This window comes from Capricornis sumatraensis, chromosome 19, assembly GCF_032405125.1.
Source record: "Capricornis sumatraensis isolate serow.1 chromosome 19, serow.2, whole genome shotgun sequence".
Lineage (NCBI taxonomy): Eukaryota > Metazoa > Chordata > Mammalia > Artiodactyla > Bovidae > Capricornis > Capricornis sumatraensis.
In genome coordinates, this window is record NC_091087.1 from 68,037,546 (window position 1) to 68,062,626 (window position 25,081).

At 39.3% G+C, this 25,081-nt stretch overlaps 1 protein-coding gene across 1 annotated transcript in view; it reads right to left on the reverse strand.

Moving 5' to 3' along the window:
* Window positions 1-4,218: 4,218 nt before the first annotated feature.
* ATG2B (autophagy related 2B) overlaps window positions 4,219-25,081 on the reverse strand; it is a 72,622-nt gene continuing 51,759 nt past the window's right edge. Inside the window, exons 30-42 of the mRNA XM_068990872.1 lie at window positions 24,631-24,833; window positions 23,652-23,878; window positions 22,709-22,817; window positions 21,593-21,787; window positions 20,876-20,977; window positions 15,452-15,530; window positions 14,181-14,388; window positions 11,132-11,201; window positions 10,779-10,861; window positions 10,100-10,221; window positions 9,355-9,509; window positions 8,545-8,694; window positions 4,219-5,452 (exon numbers count right to left, since the gene is read on the reverse strand). Coding sequence (XP_068846973.1) covers window positions 5,222-5,452; window positions 8,545-8,694; window positions 9,355-9,509; window positions 10,100-10,221; window positions 10,779-10,861; window positions 11,132-11,201; window positions 14,181-14,388; window positions 15,452-15,530; window positions 20,876-20,977; window positions 21,593-21,787; window positions 22,709-22,817; window positions 23,652-23,878; window positions 24,631-24,833 — 1,934 coding nt within the window. The 3' untranslated portion in view covers window positions 4,219-5,221. The remainder of the gene's footprint in view (window positions 5,453-8,544; window positions 8,695-9,354; window positions 9,510-10,099; window positions 10,222-10,778; window positions 10,862-11,131; window positions 11,202-14,180; window positions 14,389-15,451; window positions 15,531-20,875; window positions 20,978-21,592; window positions 21,788-22,708; window positions 22,818-23,651; window positions 23,879-24,630; window positions 24,834-25,081) is intronic.

The window sequence follows — 25,081 nt, forward strand, 5'->3', positions numbered from 1 at the left end:
CCCATGACTTTTCTCTGATGGTGCAAAGTGAACGGTCATGTAATGAGATGTCATCAAAGTATCTTTCAAACTATTGTCTTTAAGAATAAATATTTCTTTAAAATATTCCTAAGTAATAAGATTCCTCCAAAAAGAACAGATTTTTCAAGTATTTATCTAGGTCCCTAAGACCAAACTATGTGTTTGCTGCAAGTCTACATTTTAGAGATAAAATAACTAATGCAGCAATTAATATCCAAAAGGGGGAAGGAGTGGCAAACTCTAACAGAATATGCCCTGTATACTGATATCTCAGAAACCGGTAGCAGGTAAGCTACAAGATTTGCTCTAAGTACCAGGATCAGAGGAAGACCATTTCCCAAGAACAGGATCTGACACAGACCTACCCTCTGCTTCAAAAAATGTTAATACAGGCTTTTTATACAGGAAGCATTTCTTGGAGAGAGAGACCATAGTGTTTAAAGCAAACTCCAAAGAGTAAATATTTTAATTTTCTTCAAGAATATCCTTAAATTCATAATACTTTAAATAGTCACACTAACAAGTTAACATAGCCACAAAAATACTCATACAGCATCAGTATTCTTAAAGTATTTACATTTAGAATTACTTCCATGAGGAAACAGCAACGACGACAGTCAACATACACGACGTGCTTTTCACTTGTGGTGAGATCAATTCAATGTCCAAAATAAATCTGGATGGATTAACGTAAGAGCTGAACTGGAGTCCCTACCAAATTTCGCAATGGAAAAGCAAACAGTCCTGTTGCCAACAGTCCTGTGTGACTGGCAAATTATACAAACAACGTTAAGACAAATCCAACTAGAAATTGGAAGCTGCCATGTCATATATACAAAATACATGGGAAACAGCAAAGTAAACATATTCTTAAAGGAGGGGCTGCGATTTCAACCCCGCCTCCCGCCACCGCCGCCCCCCCCCGCCCCGAGACACACACAGCACTAGAGATGCCCTTGAGTCAGCTAATGTCAAGTCTACAATCTCCTGAAATACATCAGAGAGCACTCTGGTGTTTTCTATGAGGCTACGTGCTTGAAACCAAGGGGCTGACACTGGGTACAGGAGGCAAAAAAAATGTGCAACACCTGTTTTTCAAAATCACTGACATTTCAAAATATGAATTGTTGAAACTCACTTAAATTTCGTATTCCCCGCCCCAAAGAAACTAATTGTGATGTACTAGACGGCCTTCTCTATCTTTGACTTGTAGACACTACCATGAAAAGGAAATTATTTTGATTAAAACTGGCTGACTTGCAACTGTGCATATAAAGTATATTACAGGGAGCAGAGTGCCTAGCATGATCCTGAAACTATTGAGATAAAAATATATTGGCATTAAAGCACTCAGTTATTCTCAATGAAAAGACTGACTGTTATCTTCCAGTAAAAAGAAACAAGATTTTTAGGTAAGGGGAAAAAAAAATCTTTTTCCCCCCCTTCATTATCTATATACTATCTAAACAACTTTCTAACCTGAGACTCACAAACTTATATTTGATTTATTCAATTTGGTACCAATGGGTACATCCAATTGATGCATCTGCAGAAAACCAAGTATTACTTTGTATTTGCATAGGGCCTTTTACTTTCAAGAGGCTTAAAGAACTTTACAGACATTTTCTCTCATGTCTTAGGTCATGTCAAGAGGACGTGAAGGGAAGCAGGGAATAGACTGCTCGCCACAGACCACTAGCCCTGCCACAGTCCCCATGAAGCTGAGGAAAGACTCCACGAAGGTCAGAGAAAACTGAAGCAGAGTTAAATGATTATCCTTAAGTCAGGTCACGTGGCTTTTATATATGAGATCTAAATTAATGTTAAGATAATAAACTGTTAATCCTAAAACTACTTAGTGCAAGTGTGGACTTCGGGTTTAAAACTGCTGAACTCCACCTCTGCCCTGTCTCTTCTCTCTGGTGAGGGCAAGCTTGAGGCACACGACCCAACTCGACAGTACCCGAGGGTGGCAAGTGGCCCCCAAGCAGCAGGCGTAGTTGTTTGGCCTGTTTGAGAATTGAACAAAGGCACCAAACCTATAGAACACAGTTTTTAAAGGAGATGGTTAAAAAGTTATTCCCTTAAAAACTGAAACTATTTCAACAGCATTTAAAAGTGACACATAGCAGGACCAAGAAATACTAGTTTTTTTGTCTTTTTGCCATTTTAGGCACATTGCTACTTGGGAAGATTTTTTTTTTCTTGAGTTCTGTATTATAAAAATATTGATGTTACATACATGAGGTTAACTGGGAATCCAAATTGGACTCAAGCTTTACTAAAATGGAAGTCTTTGCTATGATATCTACAAAAAATATCCCATCCTATCTGTCCTAAAAGGCGAGCGCTGAGCGGACATTGTACTTGTAAACAGTAGCCATCTGTGGACAGACAGGCAGGGAAACTGGGGGATCCCAATCAGCCCGAATCAAGAGAAGACGTCACCATGGCCCCTGCTGCCCTTATAATGTAAGGCAGTCTTACTGTGCTCCTGTAAGCCTGTGAGGTTCTGAAACTCACTGATGCTTCCTGATCGAGCTTGCTTACCTGGACCCTCGGGGGGAAACACACACGGACTCAATGCAGCGATACATGGACATGCTCAGTCTGCCCCATGCAGAGGTCAGCCTTGAAGGCACCGTTCAGAAACACATTAGTCGAAGAGATCAGAGACCCAGAGGAGCTGGGGCTTCTGTGGGTGCCATACGGCCAGGGCTCTTGCTTGACAATGCCACCTGTTCAAGGTGTCACAGGCCTCGGGCCCACGACTAAGTGCTACATCCCACACCATCATTCACACTCGCATGCTTGCTCGCACACATGTGCACACTCCAATCATCTGAAAATCTCTGCTGTCGTAAGAAGCCTCTTCATTTACAGAGGGGGACACTGAGGCTTAGAGCTGAACGTCTTGGCAAAGTCACCACTTGGTAAGTCACAGACCTGGCCACACAAGCATCCTGCCAACATGCTTTACTGTGTCAGCATGGCGTAAAAGTTCGAAAAGACACTACTGAAAAAGAAAAAATTAAGGATATTTAACAATGGCAAAGTGTTCAAACACACACAGTTCTTCCACGTAAACACCTCAGGTAAAGAGCATCTTGGTTAAAGTGACAACGAACAGATCCTTGACACTAAATCTTTCTGAGACACAAGGTTTCTGATCCCTCAGGTAGATTCTATCAAAAGCAGGAGGGCAGAAGAGACAGCCATGGAAATTACATAATAAAGATATGCTTAATGGGACTTATAAACCCAATCTGTCAAAAAATGGGTCCATTTGCAACTCAGAGTACAGAGAAGAGGATGATTATTTCTCCCTATACTAATTAAGTTCAATTAGATACAGTATGGAAAATATATTTAAAAGTTAAGGAGATTTTATATTTTTAAATTTGAGCATTTTTCAGTTTGATTACTCATCACAGATACCATACCCAGCATGTTCTGTGTAAGGGAAAATGCTGGGATTGATGCAAGGGTGCCCAGAGAGCGCCCCAGAAGCAGGCTAAAGCTTCATACAGTAAACAGCCATGATTCGTGTTTACTCAGGACCACGTTCTAGGTGGGCTCCATCCAGCTGGGGTCTAGTAACAAATGGTCCTCTGACGCTTCAATAGGTGGTTTTCTGAGCACTGGCCTTTCAAGTTTTTCAGCAGTAAAAAGAGAACAAGACAGAATTACACGCTACTTAACAAAATTTTACAAATTTTAAATGTTCAGATTTTTGCTTTCTTGTATAAAGTTTCAAGAATGAAACTGGTTCAATGTCATTTTTCAAACCCCAAACTGAAAGTAGTTCTGAAATTCAACTTCAACTTGATGACATCCCCCCATTCTAGGAAATGAGAGAGTTCACATCATGACACTTTTAAATAGAGGATGCATACAAAGTCCTATGTTTTCTTCCTGCTGGATTAATCTAAAGTCAGAGATGGAGTTCTGGAGAACCATTTCCTTCTCACATCTAGGTAATGATCTGCTTAACATTAACCAAAATCAATTTTTAGAAAGTGTTCCCAAGGATTTTGGAGTAAATCCTAGCATTGCATCTATGAATATGCTCTAAGAGAAGCAAAATATTCATGGAAGCATAAAACAACTTTACCTTTAAATAAAAATACTTTATTCATTCCTGACAGAATATCAAAATGTACACTGTTAACCAAGTAAAAATGGTGCTTCAAAATAGCTGACTAGGGCATATTTGGAGGATTTTTGGCTAATTTCAAAAGAGTAAAAACCACTTTCAATCTCTCTTTCCACAAACCACTTTCAATCTCCCTTTCCACACACCCCTAATAAGCTTGCATTATACCTGCTTAAATTTGAACAAATAAACAATTATATGGGCCCCAGTTCATCACAGAATGCACATTTTCATTACACTTAGAATAAACGAAAGTTACTACATTTGAGTTACCTTTCTTTGCCAAAAACCTTCAGACTTAGTCCTCTTTATAGTTTGTGTAACTCTGTAAATTACATGTAGAATATAGCACATGACTTGTATTAATCTAAACACACAAAACACACACACACACATAATAAAGTGCAACACAACAGAACAAGTCTGCGACATTCATGTTCTCAAACTCCCATAGAAGGATTTTCTGAGCAAATGGAAACGACGTTATTGACTGTGTGAACACTAAATCCAACAGACTAGGTTATTTTTTCCTCACTGATATTTATACTGAAAATCCTATTTGCTTTTCATTTTCCCTGTGGCTTCTGTCTCTCATTTTTAATGAAAGTTTCGAAGCTGTGATTCTCTTTAAACCTGGAGAAAAAGCAACTCCTTGAAGCAACATAAATATAGCGCTTTCAAAGTACTCAAAATGTTTCTGAGCACCTTGTACTGTAAAAGGAGGTTTCCAATGACAGCTTGTCTGTAACAAGGAAGATTACAGTCATTTTAATAAAAGCAAGCATTTCACTAACTTGGCAGCAAATGCTTTACGGTCTTTTGACATTAGCCACCAAACATGTCTACTGGAAAGTACCAACTAGCCCTAAAATGTCAAAAGGTTTTGGTTGCATGTTGCTTTGATACTAAATTATTTCACTAAGAAATGGTTTTGTTCCTGAGATGAGCACGATAACAGTGAATGAGTTTGCTCTGACGTTGCCGGTGGGACCCTCTGCTCCACATCTCCCCGCCTCGTCTTCATCAAGAGCCTCGTCTGAAACATCAGTCATCCCCATGGCGCCACTTCTGCGACTCGTCCTGCCGAACATCTGGTCTGATCTGGTTTCTCATGCCACCCAGGACGTTCGATGTCGCTTCTGTGGCGACGATCAGAGGTTTCACCACGGCCGGGGGGAGCTGGCGCAGGACTTCCCCCACGGCGCCCGTCACCCCCCGGCTCTCGTGTTCCCGAGCGGCAGTTTCATAAATGGTCTGAGCCGTGTCTGCGATTCCCTGAGGAAAGAGGGGAGAGAAGGGAGTAAATCACTGCTCAGAAGACTCTCTAAATAATCCTGTAACACACTAACTACAGAGTTCATCAAGAGCAGGTCTGTAACCAGACGGAAATCAAAGCAGAAACTGTACTTTTGAGATAACCCAGGATAATTACTTTTATGACAATTCTAAGGTAAAGTGGTAGTCCTTTGGTTGTGTCCAACTCTTTGTGATCCCATGGACCATAGCCCACTAGGCTCCTCTGTCCATGGAATTCTCCAGCCAAGAATACTGGGGTGGGCTGCCATTTCCTTCTCCAAAGGGAAAGTAAGGGACAATTACAATTCAGCATTTTGTTGTGACACTTAGGTACAGAAAATGTAGCTAGACTATACAGTTTCACACAGGGATATGCACAGAAATAGTTAATACTCCAAGAATAGCTTCTGTGGCACAATTAATCACTCTGGTTAAATCAAATTTAGCAAACAAAGCTTCCTGAATAAATATAATCACAAAATGAACATGGCGATAGCTCCTATGACTCAACTGCAACAGGAAAACCTAATTCTACTGAGCTCCAAAAAATAAGTTAATTAGTTTTTAATTACTGGCTATGCAGCAGAAGAGATAACTGGAACATTCAATTAAGATAAGAGACTAAATAGAACACTTTATTAAACAGAGAAAACTCTGAGAACACAAAGCAGGAACACGTTTAATAAGCAGAAATGAAGTTTTTGCAGCATTTTTCATCCTTCTTACAACAGTGTGACATGAAAATAATCATGACTGCTGAGCTTTAGAGCTGAACATGTAAATGTGTGGGTCAAGCCAGGGTGGTAAAACGTCGCACGGTTGTCACTGGTCAGTCGTCACATATGGGTTTCAAATCTTTCCTGTTTGTCTAACTCAGGATCCCTAAGGGCCACAAAGCACTGTCCTCTTGTGACCATTTCAGTGAAGGGCATAGAGAGAAGAACTTCACACTCTCAGGGAAATCGAGGAACCTTGTCCTGGCCCCAAATCTAGTCCACACTTTCACAATCTGTGAAGTGTTAGTTGCGCAATCGTGCCTGACTCTTTGTGACCCCACGGACTGTAGCCTGCCAAGCCCCTCTGTACGCTGGATTTTCCAGGCAAGAATACCGGAGTGGGTAGCCATTCCCTCTTCAGGGGATCTTCCTGACCCAGGAACCATCGTCTCCTGTGTCTCCTGCACCGGCAGGCATTCTTTACTACTGCACCACCCGGGAAGCCCAAAGTGCTGCACATCCCAGCGCGGTAATATCCTGCTGCCAGCAGCCCCTGCTACGCCTCAAAGCCCAGGATCATTTTTACAGACCTGATACCTAACATGTCCACTGATAACTGGCCCAATCCTGACATCTACAGGAACAGAACTGACAGGTAACCAGCTCTCTTTATTCTCCCGACTAAGTCTCTTTTTAAAGAGAGGTGACCAATGGCCTTGCCTTTATTTAGCCATTAATACACAGCTTTACTTCAGTGGTCTTCCTGCGTTTGGAACCACAGAGGTTACTTTTGTTAGGTAAAAGACTGTCCTAAGGCACTTCTGTCTGTCAGAATACGACAGGGGAAAATATCATTAATGAAATCCTAATAAACAAATAATAAGTAAAATTGTTAGGGGAAGCACACTGATTGAAACCGCCCACCCTAGCCAGGCACCATAGTAACCATATGCATGAGTTGTTTTATGACAGGAGATCCTGATAAGGAATACGGAACTAATTAGCCACCACCAACTGGAAGAGTTCAGGAAAGGTCTAAAGGAGACACCATGTGTCCGTCCACTTCCCAGAATCCCTCTCACTAGCATCCGTCTTGGCTGAGCGATGTGTGTGCCACCAGGAAAGACTGTGAATTAGAATCATAATCCCATCAGCATAAAACCCGAGACTGCGAGCCACGCAGCAGAGCAGTTCTCCTGGGTTCCCTCACCCTACTGCTCTCCCCCCGGGGGGCCCTTTCCAATAAAATCTCTTGCTTTGTCAGCACATGTGTCTCCTCGGACAATTCATTTCCGAGTGTTAGACAAGAGCCCAGTTTCAGGCCCTGGAAGGGGTCCGCCTTCCTGCAACAAAATGACCTCAAACTTCCTCATATGTCAATTAAAAAAATAAAAAGATTAAGACAGGGAGGGAATGCTCCTGTCAACATCCATAAAGAACCAGGCTTCACTGGTGCAACTAAATTACAATCTGGCAATGCTTAACAAATCTGGCAACGCTTAATAAGTCTCAGGATTCAAACAGTTACAAATCACCAATTCCACCTTTAACAATCTCTTACACATGTGAACAAGTCAGTTCAGTTCAGTTCAGTTCAATCGCTCAGTCATGTCCAACTCTTTGCAACCCCATGAATTGCAGCATGCCAGGCCTCCCTCTCCATCACCAACTCCCGGAGTTCACAAGGGGCATTTAAATGACTTTCCAATAGCAGTATTTTAGGGGAAAAAATGTAAACTGTCCACCAACGCGAAGATAAATAAATTATGCTATATTCACACAGTGAAACATGATAAAAGTTTAAATCAGACCTACATATATCAACAAGGATGTATCTTGAAAGACAAAATTTACAGATATATATGATACCATTTATGCTAACTTTTAAAATATAAACAATAGTATTTGCTTATGATGACATAATTATACGAAACTATAAAAATATGCACAGAAAAAAAATGTACCATCTTAAGGATTGTGAATGCATGGGAATGGAATTAGGGTTTGTGATTAACCTAAAAAATTTTGCTTTTTAAACAAATCTGAGGAAACCAGCAAAATACAAACATGGGTAAACTTCCCTTGTGAGTTCATGGTGTTTCTACCACCCTTGCTTGCTTCTGTCCATAAAGAGACCAGTCTTCCCATGAGATCGCTAGTCTTCTTGAGAGCCTGCAGGCCAGGACATAGCCCTCCCCTTTCCTACACACATATCTACGCTCATCAGTGGCAAAACAGTCCCAAAGCCACCCCAGGGGTTACTTCAGAACAAAGCCCAAGCCCTGCTGCTCTTCAGACAAACTCCTGGAAAGGACGCAGACTGCTCCTGGTCCATCCCCTGGGGCAGCCACTCACCTCCTTCACGACACTGTAGGCCTTGGCCACCCCTTCCCTCAGGTCCACTGGCTGGTGGGCTAACCGGTGATGGGGGAACCTTCTGACCTTTTTGGGCTCGATAGAAAGGGTGCCTGGAGACACCATGTCATACGCAGTCTCTGCCGCTGCCTGAATCATTTCATCAGAGAGGAAAGAGTGAGTCAGAACAAAGTCTGGGGAGTTATGCTGCAGCAGCACACTTCCTAAGGGGAGTGAGGAACCGCAGAGGAACTTGCACCCTCAGGCAGGTCCTTCTGCAGCGTCTGAATTCTAACAACCAGAATGCATTCCTTTTATAACAAGAACGTTAACGTATACATTAGTATCTGCACTGAGCAGCTTTTTTCAGTTCCTCATCTCTCCTCTGAGAACACTCTGTTACCAGGCTAGACAAGAATGCATGGTCTGTGCACAACTGGGTAAGGACAATTGGAGCTTAATACTTACTAGCAAACCTGAATACAACTACTATCAGCTCTCTAGTGCCTTCACTGCGTTCAGCTATGATCTTCCCACATAAATGTGGTGAAGTCAATCTGTGGCTAACTTCATAGTTATCGTTTACCTGAAATAGGCAAACAAATTTAGCACTGTAGTCCACCACTTTATTCTACTTATTATTTAACAATGGACAGCTAATCAAAAAAATTTAATGATACTAAGTCATTACAAATAAAATATTCTCAGTGTTTTATACATTTTCACAGTGCCATTTTAAACCAAAATCAGTCAAGTGTTTCTAATGGCTCTCCTTCTTTCTGGAGATTAAGCTGGTCTATGGAAAGATACCTGTATGGTTTGAACCATTCTGTTTGTGAGCTCGAGAGCAGCCATCGCTGTCGAGGTGCCAAAGGAGGCAGCCCCTCTCTGAAATCCTCTGACAATGCGACCGTCCTTTCGGTACTGCTCAATTGGTAACCAGACCAAGTCCTTGAGGCCTTGTGCTAGAACAGCAGTCAACATACAGAAATTAATAGGAGTGCCGGAGTACAGCAGGTGAAGACAAATACTGCTTGCTTCCATTTATACAAGGCACCTAGGATAGGTAATGTATATTCCTCAAATTCATAGAGTCGGAAAATACACTGCCAGATGCCAGAGGTGGGTTAGGCGGGTGGTGAGGAATGAGGACTTAAGTGTTCAATGGGGACAGAGTTCAGTTTAGGAAAGTGACGAGTTCGGGAGGCAGATGATGGTGAGAGCCGCACAATGTGAACGTCCTCAGTGCCCCTGACATGCACAGTTAAATGCGGCTAAAACAGTATGCTTTACATTATGTGACGTTTACCACAACAAGAAAACATTTAAAAAGAAAAATAGGAGCACTGGAGCTCAAATCTCTGCTATCATCCTAACCCCTGGATTTTTAACCCCTAAAATGCGAAGCAACATTTTTTGTCTATGACTAACAGGTCTATTTTTCTAGAAAGATGATCCTCACATAGATTCTCAAAGGCATCCATAGTCCCAAAAGGGTTAAGAATCACTGATCAGGTAAAATAAATTATCTTCTAATTAAAAAAAGAACACTCACCTAGTTGTACTAGTGAATGCATAGGCCCAACACCTCCCAGGATTCCTGGAAGCTGGTTCTTCTTAATGTCAGTAAGCCATTCGGTGATTGCATATGAGAATAATTTGTCCACACCTAGCAAACTAGAGAAAATGACTATTAATATATGGGAAGAAGAGTGAAATTTATAGGTTTACACAGTTTGGGGGTTTTTTTTTACTTAAGACAAAAAAGTCTACAAATTACATGGACAAAATTTTATAGATGTTCAATTTTACTACATATATATGTGTGTGTGTATACATACATTTAACCTAATTGTAATGCTAATAATTTCTATAAAAGGCTAAGGTAATATATACAAGTGTGCATTTCCACTGTTTTTACTTCTTTAACATCTAAACTTTGGCACAGGATTAATTCAATGTCTATAAATTGTCACACAGTTCTTAGCTACTAAGGACCATTACCTTGTGAACTTCCATATAGGCTAATTTATAACTTTGGGAAATTATTAAAAAAAATCCTAACTACAGCTGCTTTTTGGGGAAATGCTCTCTTCAAACTGCTACTATTTTCTCAGAATAAAAAAAAATGCCCCTAGCCGGTAAAAATCCTCTAAAAATGAGCTCTCTGCAAATAACATTGTAAAATAATTAAATTATTACATCTTAAAGTCTCATATGATAAATCAACTTACCCATGCCGATAGAAAAGCCTCTTCAGCTTTAGTTCAGAGCAGTTTAACTGGGCGAGACCAATCAAAATCCCAGCTAATGTACCCTTTAAAATTAAAAAAAAATTCACTAATTAAGCTAAAACACCTAAAATATTTATAGCAAAAAAAACATGTATTTTATAAGACCCAACTGACATCTAAATTTTACTCATAGATTCTTAAGTAAATTATATTTACTTTAAAAATAGAATTAAATTTTAAAATCTTACACTTCATTTCAAACATATAAACTACGATCGAAAAAGTTTCCTAAAAACTGAGTCACCAGAAAAACAAATGAGGTAATTCTGTATATTTGTGCAAAATTTCCAGACCTGATCCATTGATACATGTTTCCCATGATAATCAAGTCGAATAGGAACTTCTGATGTGAATCTAAATTCTCTGAAAATAAAGAAAGAAGGGGAGTTATTTATATTAAAAACTGCTAATAGCTGAAATTAGATGTAAATTAACCTGATTTTCAACTGGAGAATAAAAACCACAAAATAAATAATGTGGATATATTAAGATCTAAATAAAAGAGAATGTCTTTAAGCCATATACCTTCTTAAGACAATACAACAACTAAACGATGTTAATCTTATAAATTTTATTTTATTTTAAAAACCCTTTCCTTGTTTACTAAACAAAATTTAAGTTAGAGAAATTTATTCTGGCAGGTATTCAATTTATACAGAGAGTAAACTAACAAAAATAACTTTCAAGATTAAACCAAATAATATAATCATCACCAAGAAGTAAAAAAGAAGAGCTGAGTTATTTATTTTAGTTCCATGATGAAACAAACCTCCAGAAGACCCAGACATGAACCCTAGTTTTATCAGTTATATGGGATACAGTCAAGGCAAGTAATTTAAACTTTCTCAGCCTAAGTGTCTTCCCATCAGTTAATTTTTAAATCCCATCTACATTGGTGAATTTTGACAGTCTTGAAATTAATGCTTGTAAACAGGATACTGACACACTTGGGAATTCTGAATGAAATTACAATTATACACATCAAACAAAAGCAGTTGGCTTCCAAAAGTTGGACTGTAAATTGCAAGTTGAAACACATTTTACTACAGAATTAATGTCAGTGGTTATATACTAAGTTATCCCAAGTCATCCTGCAAAAGTCCTTAACCGACACTAAGAAGGAAGTGCTGAATCTACATCAGTGACTACAGGAAGTCTCGGGTCCAGGTCACCCCTCATCTTCTGAACACCCGTCTGTATCTGGTTCTACAGCAACAGCCCCTCAACACCTGTGTCACCCTTCTCACTCTGTTCCTCCAAGGCATGTAATAGCGTAGATCAAATGTTTTAATTATCTGTAAGCTCAACTCAATAGAGATTTTTCTCTACTCTGTTCACTGTACCTAGAACAAAATCTGACATACATAAACTGTGTTCAATAAATATTTGTGGAGTGAATAAATGTTTGTAGGCGAGGAGACTATTATGTCATTAATTGGAAAATGTACTGAATTTGGGATTAAGAAAGCCTCCATTCTAATCCTGGCTTGGCAACTGTGTGGCCTTGAGCAAGTCACCTCTCCTCTCTTGCATTAAGTTCCTCAGCAGTAAAGTGAGTAACCTAAACTATCTCACCAAGTATCACACCAGGGTCCTAGACACTCTAGCAGTTTCTGAGAGTAGAAATAGAAATCTACAAGCTATTAAGTAGTCTAATGGAAAAAACAAATATTTACCTAAGTAAGTGAGGCTACACAAACTGATTAAAAAGTGCCAAGTTTCCATGTTCTCAGACCAAAACTGTAACGATTTGATTTTCTTTTTATAATGGTTATCCAGTGTTCACAAAGAACAAAAATCGGCAGCTTATACATGATTAATATAAAATGAGAATTCAAATTATTTCTTAGGATATACAATTTTTTGGTAGAAAAAAATTTTAATAAAAAAGGAAAGTAGGAAAATAATAAAAGAGGCTCTTCCTTTATGATGGAGAAGTTTAGAATCACCAGAGATCCTCTATTTCAGGATCTTTCCAATTCTCACATTCTATTATATTTTCTGACTATTTTCATCAATACACAAGATATTCAAAACATGAAAACACTTTAAAATAGTTGTACTGCCTACTTAGAACCTCCCAGGTGACTCAGTGGTAAAGAATCTCCTGCCAATGCAGGAGACAAGGATTTGACTCCTGAGTAAGGAAGATTCCCTGGAGAAGGAAATGGCAACCCACTTCAGGATTCTTGCCTGGAGAATCGCATGGATTGAGGAGCCTGGGGGGCTACAGTCCACCAGGTTGCAAAGAGTCAGACATGACTCAGCGACTGAAAGACAACTGCCCACTTTGGGCCACACCTAAAGTCTAACCTTAGAGAGAAAGACAGAACTTGGGGAACACTGCTGTCAGCAGGAGAGAAGTACAGAAAACCAGGGAAAGGAGTTGTCTCTCATAACAGAGGTGGTTTTGATCTTTGACCTCTTTCCTTCCAATAGATCCTAGGCTCCATCCCCACCATCAAGGGCTGGGAAAGAAAGGGAAGAATGAATGGAACTGGAAACGGCAGACAACCAGCTAGTGGTTGGCTGTAGTCACAGCAGCCAGCAGCAGTATAGGGACCTGGGTTTCCCTATGATGCCAACTTAGCCAGAGGGCAGAGGGTCACAGAGACACAGCAGTGATGGGGAAGGGGAGAGAAACCAGACAGAAAATCCCCATGAGGGAAAAGGGAGGGATGCTGAAGGTGAGGTGCGTAAGGGAAAAAGACAGCATCATGGTCATGGAGACACTAACAGGCTGATCAGGAAGAGAGGGACAGAAAGAGGAAAAAGGAAGAGACTAAGAGAAGAGAAAATTCCTGCTACAGGATCAACAGGAGGATGAGTCCCGAGCCAGGGTTATTATGTGTAAATGAGAGGTACATGTGGGTGGGGCCCACATATAAATGTGTGTGTGTGTTTGCGCGTGCTCAGCCATGTCCAACTCTGTGTGTGTCTGTGTGTGTGTGTTTGCGTGTGCTCAGCCATGTCCAACTCTTTAGAGTCCCGTGGACTGTAACCCATCAGGCCCCACTGACCATGGTATTTTCCAGGCAAGAATACTGGAGTGGGTTGCCATTTCCTCTTCCTGACTCAGGGATTGAACCCGCATCTCTTGTGTCTCCTACACTGGCAGGCGGATTCTTTACCACTGACACCACCCAGGAAGCCCCATATAAATAAGCATGTATGCTTGTATGCTGAGTCGTTTCAGTCATGTCTGACTCATACCCACTGATTATTTGCCAGCGCAGAGAAAAGCTAAAGTAATTCCACGATTTCTGTGTCACACAAACACATTAAAGAACAACTTTCAAACTCTAAAATAACACCTTTTGTTATCAAAATTAAATGATTTACCTAAAAAACACGGGCTGATCACTAAACAACGCTTCTTCAGGAGAGAAGTCCTTCTCTTCTTCCCCATTAACCGCTTGCACTGAATTGGCACTGCCATTTGGGGAAGGCTGCTTTGGCCCAGGGAAAGAAAGAACTAGATTTGGCTCTTTTGAGGTGCTTAAATGCCTTGGCAAACTGCAGGTGACATCAGCCCCAGGAGACTTTTTAACTGAAAAGGTAATGTGCACATTTGGAAAATTAGGTATGCTTCTTTAGAGCAACTTAGACCAATCTACAATTAACTTGTTTTACAGTATTTCGTTTAATAAATATAACTACTGCTACAGATAAATCTTTCACAGTAGCCCCCTCTCCATCTTTAGTTTCACTTTCCAACTATAGTCCAAAACTATGAAATGGAAAATGTCAGAAATAAACAACTTCTAAGTTTTCAATCTCACACCACTGAGCAGCATGATGAAATCTTGCACCATTTCTCTGCCCCACCGGAAGGTGAATCAGCCCTCTGTCCAGCATATCCCGCCCGTGAGTCACTGGGTGGACGTCTCAGTTATCAGGTCGGTGCTTATGGTAAGTAACCCTTATCTTATTAATAATGACCCCAAAGTGCAAGAACAATGATGCTGGCAATTCCAATACACCAAAGAAAAGCCATAATATATAGAGTGAAAAGATGAAAGTTCTTAATAAGGAAAAAAAAAACATATGCTCATCTTGCTAAGATCTACAGTAAGAACAAATTTGTAAAACTGTGATGAAGGAAAAAGGAATTCATGCCCATTTTGCTGTCGTACCTCAAACTACAAAGGTTATAGCTACAGTGCATAGTAAGTGTTTAGCTAAGATGGAAAAGGCATTAAATTTGTATAAGACATTTTGAAAGAAAGAGACCATACTCACCTAACTTTTATTATAGTATACTGTTACAATTGTTCTTATTAGTTATTATTGTTAGTCTCTTACTGTGCCTAATTTATAAATTAAACTTTGTCATAGGCTAGTATGTAAAGAAAAAACTTAGTACATTTAGGGCTTGGTACTATCTGCAGTTTCAGGCACCCCCTGGGGGTCTTGGAACGTACCTCCTGAGGATAAGGGGGAACTACAGTACTTTTGCATAAACTGCATATGCACAACTTAAGAAAAATAATCATGGAACACATTTATATGAGAGAAAAGATCTGAAAGTACATTCTCAAAAAGGTCTCGTAACAATCCAAATCAATCCAAGTACACATTAGAGACTGTTTCAGATTCTACAGATTTAATACCTTCTGGATCTGGAGTCATGAGCAGCTCTACTTCTGCAGAAAGACTTGTGAAGAAATCCTTCAAGAAGAACAAGGCATCCTAAAATTGAGAGATGTAATTATAACTAAAAGGGTTTAAAAAGGTGCAGCTATTTTTAAAACTGTGAAAGGAAGTAATGTGAAGTCTCCCATTTCACTCATTGTTCATATACAGCTATAATTTATCCAGTGCTTATGCTGTGCCTGGCACTGTGCCTATTCTCAATTCCTTTCTCTCTCACACTCTTCCTTAATTCTCACAACTCTGAGAAAATTAATTTATAGATGTGGAAATTAATGTACAGATGAGTTAGAAATTAAATGCTATTTCTAAATCAAAGAACATTTTAGTTTTCATAGAAATATACCAGTCTCTTTCTTATTTAGCATTGGGTCTCTGAATTGGTAGCAGTAGTATTACTAACAATAATAATAGCAGCTAGCAAGTACTCAATACTTAGATGTGACTTAAAAGTTCTTAGTGTCTTATTTCTGCTTTTACCACTATGTTATACTGCCTGAGTACATTTTCTTCACTGGACATGATATTCAAAATAAAAACTAAAAGTAAATAAAATCACCCACTCAGTGTGGAATCTTCTGAAACTGGACTGGTCTTGATGTTGTATATGCAAGCCATATTTGCCCATTATTAGCAGCTTCATAGCAACTGACAAATCCATTTTGAAGAATATGAAAATTAAATACCTGAGCCTGTTCTTTCTTATTCTTCTTTCCATTAAAAACAATCTTAAATTAATTTAAAACATTAAAACTGCACCAAAACACAATGTGAAAGTGAATTACAAGGTCACAATATGCCACAGAGCACTGAAAGCCTGAGCAGCATTCCAAAGGGTCTGACCTACTACTGATCACACTTGTCAGAGGTATCAACGATGGATGTTAAAAAGGTACTTTTTAGGTAATGCTGCATACGAGAAACTGAGGGCTAGATGGAAGAACAAGCTTCAGTAGTATTAGAATATTCTGGTTCTGCAGTCGGGGAGTAAGTTGATGAATTGTTCATTATATTATTAGTCTTTACACATATGTATTTATGTAGACATTTGTATATTATTTATATTTTATATATTTATTATAAATCACTATATATGTGGTACATGTGCATGTTAAGTCACTTCAGTCATGTCCGACTCTTTGCGATCTTATGGACTATAGGCTTCTAGGCTCCTCTGTCCACGGGATTCTCCAGGCAAGAACACTAGCGGGCTGCCACGCCCTCCTCCAGGAGTCTTCCCAACGTGGGGATGAAATCTGCATCTCTTACGTCTCCTGCGTTGGCAGGCAGTTGTTTACCACTAGCACCACCTGGGAAACCCAGATATGATATATACATATATCAAATGTTACATGTTAATAGTATATAAAATGCTATTCTTTTGCCACCAGATGGCAATATTTTAATACTATAAAGGTTTTGCCTCTATGACTGCCTTCAAAAAAAAGAGAAAAGGATGACTAACAAGGCAGCGGTTTTTACACATTTTTACTACAAACAACAGACGAAGAGATATTAACCATCAGCTTTTCAAAATGTTCTCCAAATGGCTGATTTTGGTGCCTATAACTGAACTCTGCTGTTGTTCAGTCGCTCAGTCGTGTCCAACTCTGCAACCCCATAGAATGCATGCGGCACGCCAGCTTCCCTGCCCTTTACCATCTCCTGGAGCTTGCTCAAACTCATGTCCACTGAGTCAGTGATGCCATCCAACCATCTCATCCTCTGTCGCCCTCTTCTCCTGCCCTCAATCTTTCCTACAACTCAGTAAGACAAACAACCTAACTTAGAAACTAGAAAAATACAGACACCTCAAAAAAGATGTACAAATGTTGAAAAAGCTCATGAGATGATGCTCAGCATTGTCAATCATCAGGGAAATCAAATTAAAATGGCAATGAACACCAAATAAGATAGCCAAAATTAACAAGACAACACCGAGTTTGGTCAGAGCATGGAGCAGCTGCTGCTCTCATCTGTTGCTGCCGAGAACCTGCAATGGTACAACCATGGCAGCTTCTTACGATCGTAAACACACATTCACCCTATGACCTAGACATCCTGTTTATAATTATCCAAGAAAACTGAAAAATATGTCCTTTAAAAGACTTAAAATTTCATAACAGCTTTATCCATTAAGAGCCAAAAACAAGAAAACAATCCATTGTAAATTAGTAAGTAAATGAATAAACAAGTTGTTGTACCCATACAATGAAACACTGCTCAGGAATAAAAATGAATGGACTGCTGATACATGCTATAACACAGAAAAATATCCTGGGCATAATGTTGAGAACAGGAACCCAGATACAATTCCATCTATAAGCTGTAGAACAAAAAAAGCTGCTCTACAGTGATGAAATGAGATCAGCGGTTGCTTTGGGATGGTGGACTGACCACAAAGGGACACAAGCGAATTTTGTAGAGTACAGAAATTGTTCTATATCTCAACTGGTGCAGTAGTTACTGAAGTGTATATATTTGTCAAACTCAAACTGTATATCTAAAAATCTCTGCCTATTATTATATACAAATTATACCTCAGTACAATCATTTTTTTAAATTTAAAAAGTATGGTTTATTTATACTAAATTTGAGCTATAAAACAGTTATTTCTAGCTTTAAGGTCCTATGATAAAGGCTACTATCAGTGAGACATGACTTAACGTTTAAAAGAAATACTTGCAGTGTCATACTCAGGCGATGCTGAAAAAAATCACAAACATGCGAACTGGTGCTGCTACATGCTCACCATTTCCAGCCTCAGCTGGGCCCCTGTCCTACCCCACGGCCTCGCGTCTCATCTCATAACCTGCATTAGGCCCTCAATGCCTTTACAAATATTCAGTTTTACATTCCTTAGGACCAGCTTGAGTGTTACCTCCAGAAAGCCTTTCCTGATCACCCCTCATCTTCCAAACTCCTAGCCCAGGCTAAAAGCCCTCTTTCAGTAGGACTTATCTTTATGCCTATCTTCATCACAGGGTGTTAAAGTCCTCTGTTTTTTTGGCAGTCTCTCCATTACACAGAGATCTCTGAGGAAGAGATGTTTCATCTATGTATTCCCAGCACCCTAGTTCAGACCTGGGACAATCACTCAGCAAATGATTTGGAATTAATACGATTCATTGGAAAAGACCCTGATGCTCAGAAAGATTGACGGCAGGAGGAGAAGGGGATGACAGAGAATGAGGTGGTTGGATGGCATCACCAACTCGATGAACCTGAGTTTGAGGAAGCTCTGGGAGTTGGTGATGGACAGGGAAGCCTGGCGTGCTACAGTCCATGGGGTCACAAACAGTTGGACATGACTGAGCAACTGAACTGAACTGATGTCTTCCCTACACAGATTTCCAGGCAGTTCAATACTAAAATAATCACTAGACTAAGAAAGTCAGGAAATCTGGCCCCTTCAGATTTTGGATCTCAAGCATCCTACTTACACAACCTCCATCATCTCCTTACCTCCCGTCATGGAAATCACTCCATCTTAATGACCCCAGTCCTACCAGTACCGTGAGCTTTGAGCAATGCAGCTTTTTAAAAACATGAGCAAACAACATGTTGCTCTGATCCAGTTCAGTTCAGTCATAACATTTATTTCCCTGATTTTTTCTGCTAAGATTAATATTTCTCCATTTTAAAATCATACTGTTTTATAGTTCTACAGAAGAAATTAACATTCAATATTAAAGAAAAGGCTTATTAGAGAAAATTGGGCTTGCTAAGGCTGATAAAGTCATGCCATAAAGATAAATCTTGCTCAAATTCTTGCTCACACTGGTGATTTTTCACAGACTGAATTTCATAAATACTGCATCACAGTCCTACTAGGCCAATATGGATAAATTAAAATATAGACTTCAAAAGATTCTTATCATAATGAGAAAACATAAATCTAAGTACACACTAGCAAGTCTGACCCAGCTCAGAAGCTACACATAGTAATGTAAAGTTGTGCTACATGTCTGTGCTTCACAATACATTTTCTCTGAGCTAGGCCTATAGTTTGTTTACAGTATAAACATCATTTAAGATTATTTCTGATATATCTGCTACTTACTTAAATAGTGAATCAACAATATTTAATCAATATTATTGAGCAAACAAATACTACTACCCAACATATACGCTGCTTCCAAACCCGAGCTCACACTGATATATATGATACAACAGGAAGGCTTCATTATTTCAAAGTGAAAGTGAAAGTGAAGTCGCTCAGTTGTGTCCTACTCTTTGCGACCCCATGGACTGTAGCCTACCAGGCTCCTCCCTCCATGGGATTCTCCAGGCAAGAGTACTGGAGTGGGTTGCCATTTCCTTCTCCAGGGGATCTTCCCAACCCAGGGATCGAACCCGGGTCTCCCTCATTCCAGGCGGACGCTTTAACCTCTGAGCCACCAGGGAAGCCCCCTATTTCAAAAACAGATTATTATAAAAACTCCATTTATTTTATATAGTTGTTATATGCTTCAGTTAATGATGGTAACAGTTAACACTTGTGATCTTTAACACTGTGTGCAAGGCACCAAGGTAAGTGTTTCACAGACGCTAGTCTCATTTAACCCTCATGTTTTAAAAAATGCTACATGTACTATGTTTTCCATTTTATCAGTGAAGAAATTGAGGCTTAGAGAGTTAGTTACTTACCCAAAACCACACAATTAGTAAAAGACAACTGAGATGTGAGCCCAGGTCTGACCGCAAACCCATGCTTTTACCACTACACTGCAAAGCATCCCATCTTCAGAAGCCTTGAACAGAGCTTGTAGAGGAGGCACCAACTATGCTTTAGACAGCTCACTGCGTGAGTGCAAAACCCAGAACTGTTTGATGGGATGCTTGCTAGAATACAGGAAAATGAACTTCTTTATTTCCATAAATCTGTTTCATTTGTGACCTGTTTAAGTGCCAATCTACTAATTTGTCATTTTGCCCAGGAATTCCTTTACAGGTGCTGTGATTACAGCCCCCTATATCTTTCAATAATATATATCAGGGAGTCCTTCCATCTCCTGAAAACACCTGTGTATCTCCAACAGGAGTATGTGTGTAAAGATCAGAGAACATAAGAGACAGGTATTAAGTGCTCTGTCATGCAGACAGCAAGTAGGAGACAGAAGGAAAACATCTAATAATGTTTACTCACAGTTCAGATTTCAAACACCTAATGAATTTGTCCTGTCCTTTACCAGCAGAAGTCTGTTTTAATTATGCAAACTCCACACACTTTAAATATTAAACAACATTATAATTCTAATAAATTAAATTTCTCACTCTGAACACAGGATATTTATTTATTTATTTATTTATTATTTTTTTTTTTTTGAACACAGGATATCTATTTAATCATACCTCCATGCAATTATGTTTGCAATACAAACCTGGTCAATATTGAGGCGAAGTGGCATTAGTGATACTCTTAGGCAGCACTCCTGTGGGGACCTGCCAGACTCTGGACGCACGTGTAATGCTTTAATTGTCAACTGCAAGACGAGAAAGAGAAACACATTTTTCTCCAATGACATTATGACCTTGTTTTTATTTAAAAAAAGAGAGAGAGAGAGAAATCTAGTCCCTATATTAGAACAGAAAGTTGGTTTACCCTCTTTCCTTAGAATCCAGAATCTAACTTTTTTTTGTAAGATACTCTTTTAAGAATCTGATGAAAGATATGGATTCTTTTTAGAGGAAAAAAAAAGCAAATGATAATGTCGTACTTGCAGTCTCAAAGGAGTCTGCTAAGCCCCTGAATCGAAATCCATAGACCCATACTCCAAAGGTAACCTCCATAATGTTTTCTTCTCAAAGTCCTGAGCTGAGAATTTCTATGCTACTAAAATGGTAAATCACACCCCCTGTTGGAAGGCAAAGTCTTAACCACTGGGCCACCAGGGAAGTCTCAAAATAATTTTTAAAAAATAAAACTTTAAGCAGCATATTTAAAAGGGATTTTAATAGTAAAGTGAAAATCTCATAATTTTCCCCAATCTAAATCTTCTGCAGTTATAATAGGTATAATTTATATGTATTTTAGATATAATAGAAATACTTTTCCTAAACAAATGTAACAACAAAATATGTGAAGTTTTAAATCTTACCATGTTGGAATGAGCTTTCCGAGGCATTTCTTTACTGCAATACAGGTACAAAAATTTATTCATTTGTGATGTTGCCAGACGATCTCGAATTTCAAGATCCTGCACGATGAACACCTGCCGGGACACCGGGTGCTCCACAAGGCTAGACTCGCATTCTGGTTTGCAGGGCGGGTAGACCTCGTGCTGAAACTTCACCTTCACATATGGGAAAGAATACAGAACCACCTCTACACTCTAGTTAAAACAGATTTTCCCTTAAAATGTAAAATATCACATTTTCATTAAATTCTCAGCTTCTGATTCCGCTTTCAGAGAACAGTGTAACACTCCTGCATTTGTTCACATATTTACTTATTAATCCATGTGTACTGGATCATACAAGGATAAGCCTGACTGACATTTCCTGTCTGACCTTGGTAAAATCCTCATCCTTTTCAAGCAAAACCTTCAATAGGATTAAGTCATAAAATTATCATCTTGTTTCCCTAATGAAACTGCTTGGAGGCAAGGTTCAAGTTCCAGAAGGGGGCAAGGATACAATTAAGTATATGGAGCTGTCAGCACTACCATGATAAGCACCCTAACATATGACACCTATCAGAACCCCAGGCAAGCTGCCAGAAGTAAATGCATCAGTGTCTCTGCAGCCTGGCCCCACTCATCTCTAGATGTTCACACAGGACCTGACCTGTGTGGTTATTCCACAGCAGGCCTCCCCAGAGACACTCCAGGGCGGCGGTTCCCCAAGTGTGGTCCTGGGTAAAGTAGCATCAGAATCACCTGGGAACTTAGTGAAAATGCAAATTCATGGGCTCCACTGCAGCCCTGCTGAACTAGAAACTCTGGACCCAGCAACCTGTGTTTTACTAAGTCCTCAAGGGGATTCTGGTGCTTGTTCAACTCTGAGACACTGCTCTAGGGGGTAGCCTAGGAAAACAAAAACTCTAAATCTTTTCAGAATATCTGAAAAAGAGTAAGAGGTAAGATTTATACAAGTCCGCTGTACTCTTCCACTTAGGGTCCAAGATCATACAGGGGAGGGGGCAGGATAGAACCAAAGAACCCTCACTAATGCTCCTACTTCAGTGGATTTTTCCTTTTAAAATGCCATCTTACCTTGCTTAACTGTATTTCCATTAAAAAGTCATGGTTTCTTCCTTTTCCCCCACATACCATATTATGTCCATGTCTTGTAGGTGTGTGAGAAGGTGAGCTATGGGGACTACTATAAATGAAAAAATAAAATCTTTTATTAAAGGAATAGTCAAAGGAAGGCAACGAATGACATCAGGAAAAATAACAAGATGAAAAGAGAAAACAAGATTACAGACCTATCAAAACACTGCCACAAACTGTATTTATACATTAAAACCACATCTTTTATACCTTGGAGGCACTGAGAGCTAAATTTTATTACTGTCATCACAGCTATCATCTACTTGCTAAATATTTAAAACTACAGAAAAACCTAACTATGATGTTGGTGTGCGTATCACATGACAGACTTAGAAATGAGACCTCCTTATAAGTTCCTATGACTTCAGAAACCCCTGAGAATCAGAAGACAAGTCCGAGAAATTCCAATTAATACAGAAAAGAATTACAGTAAAGTGTCAAGTTTCTTCAAAAGCACTTTTAAATGGAAAAAGTCCTCACAATGTTGTGTCTAAGGTTCCCGCTACATGAAGCCTTTTCTGACCCTCCCCACCGCAACGAGAATGCTTGCCCCCAGTCTCCACCTAGTCTCTCTGTCTAGATTTCTTTCAGAACTAAAGGATAATGCACTCACTTTTAATAGGTACTTCAGAGGCATCGACTCTGTGCTTAGTACCCTGCCGGGTGCTGGATGCTAGAGAACCAGGGGCACACGAGGTCCCTAACTCCTAACAGACCCTTCACTTCACTGCCCTCATTTGCTCATGTAACTGTTTCTCCTTTTTGAACACAGACAGGCTCTGGGTCATACTTATTAACAATTCTTGAAAGAGTAAATCCCATGTATTTTTTATGAAAAGGATATATTGGCCTGCCAAATAGATGTATGTAGAAATTAACTTACATGTAACTTTTAGCTGGAGAAGTAGGAGGGGCTGTTCCAAAATCTTTTCCTCCATAAAGATGCCAAACGAGAGAGACTTCTTTAACCAGGTACCGAACAACAGGAACGGGAAAGTGTAACGGGGCTTTGCTAGTATCTGTCTTCGTAACAGGCAGACTAAAATAATTCTCTTTTATCACAATTGCATCATCAACCATTATTTTTACAACTGGCTCTTCTTCTTTCTCCTAAGACAAAGGAACAGTTAATACATACTCTCTTATCTAAGTAGAAACCATTGAGTACCATTCACATCTCAAGGGAACTTCTTGATTCTGCATTCTTTTGAATAATTTCCTTATATAAAGTGGACACTAAATACTGACAATAACTGTCACATAATACACTTTGCTTCATTCACTACAAAATGAATTCGCTCTTCTATGTGAATCATTCCTAAGAATTTTTTATAGTCTACAATTTGGCTTTTACTACTTGTTTGATAATAAAAAGGTATAGAGTCGATGCTTAACCATTTTGTTTAGTGAACTGCGGATTCATTAAATCCAGACTATGCTTTTTAAATGTGAGCATGACAATAAAGTGGAAATTATATATATTAGTCAACCATCAGCCTCACACAAACCACGTCTTATCTTTCCCAATTCTTGTGTTAACACTTCTGTATAGAACTCTTCTGCCATTTAATTTCATTACCCTGAAGAGGTACTTCAGGGTGCAAACTACATACTTCCTCTGTAGTTCAATAAACCATGTAGGAGATTTTACAAACAGCATTCCTCCGAGTCCCTCACAGATGTGTCATAAAAAGGGTAAAGTATAACAAACATTTACAAAGCATCAGTAGTAAATTACAAAAGGAAGTAATTCTGAATTGTGACGAGTTAACAAAATCTAAAGGATCTTTTTCAGGTGTCCTTTGGTCACTTCTATTTATAACATTATTTCAAGACTTTTAATTTTGTTATCTGTTTACTACCTGAACAGTTGCTCTTGGTGCAAAAAGAATGCAAAAGTCGTCATTTTCCGTGGGCACGCCTGTCACTGCATCACTAATCAAGTGGTGGGTGAATGAGGCGTAAGTGGGGCCAGGCTCCTGGGACACGTTTCCACTCTCGTCAGGAAACAGGAAGAGGTCTGAACAACATGGTTCCTGAACTTGAGATTTCTCATCAGAAACACCTAGGGGATAAGATTACAACAGTCAATTTCGGCACATTTCGGAACATCAATAATAAGGATATTTATTAGACACTTTAGTCATGTGTCAGTTATGCATTAGATTAGAGCTCTCACCCACAGTATCTCATTTATTTCTTACAATAATCTTTTGACTTCTAATAAAAAGACTAATAATAAGTTTGAAGTTTCCTAAGAAAATAGCAAACGATGGACTCATAAAGTTACAGACATCTCCTCAAAGTTATTCA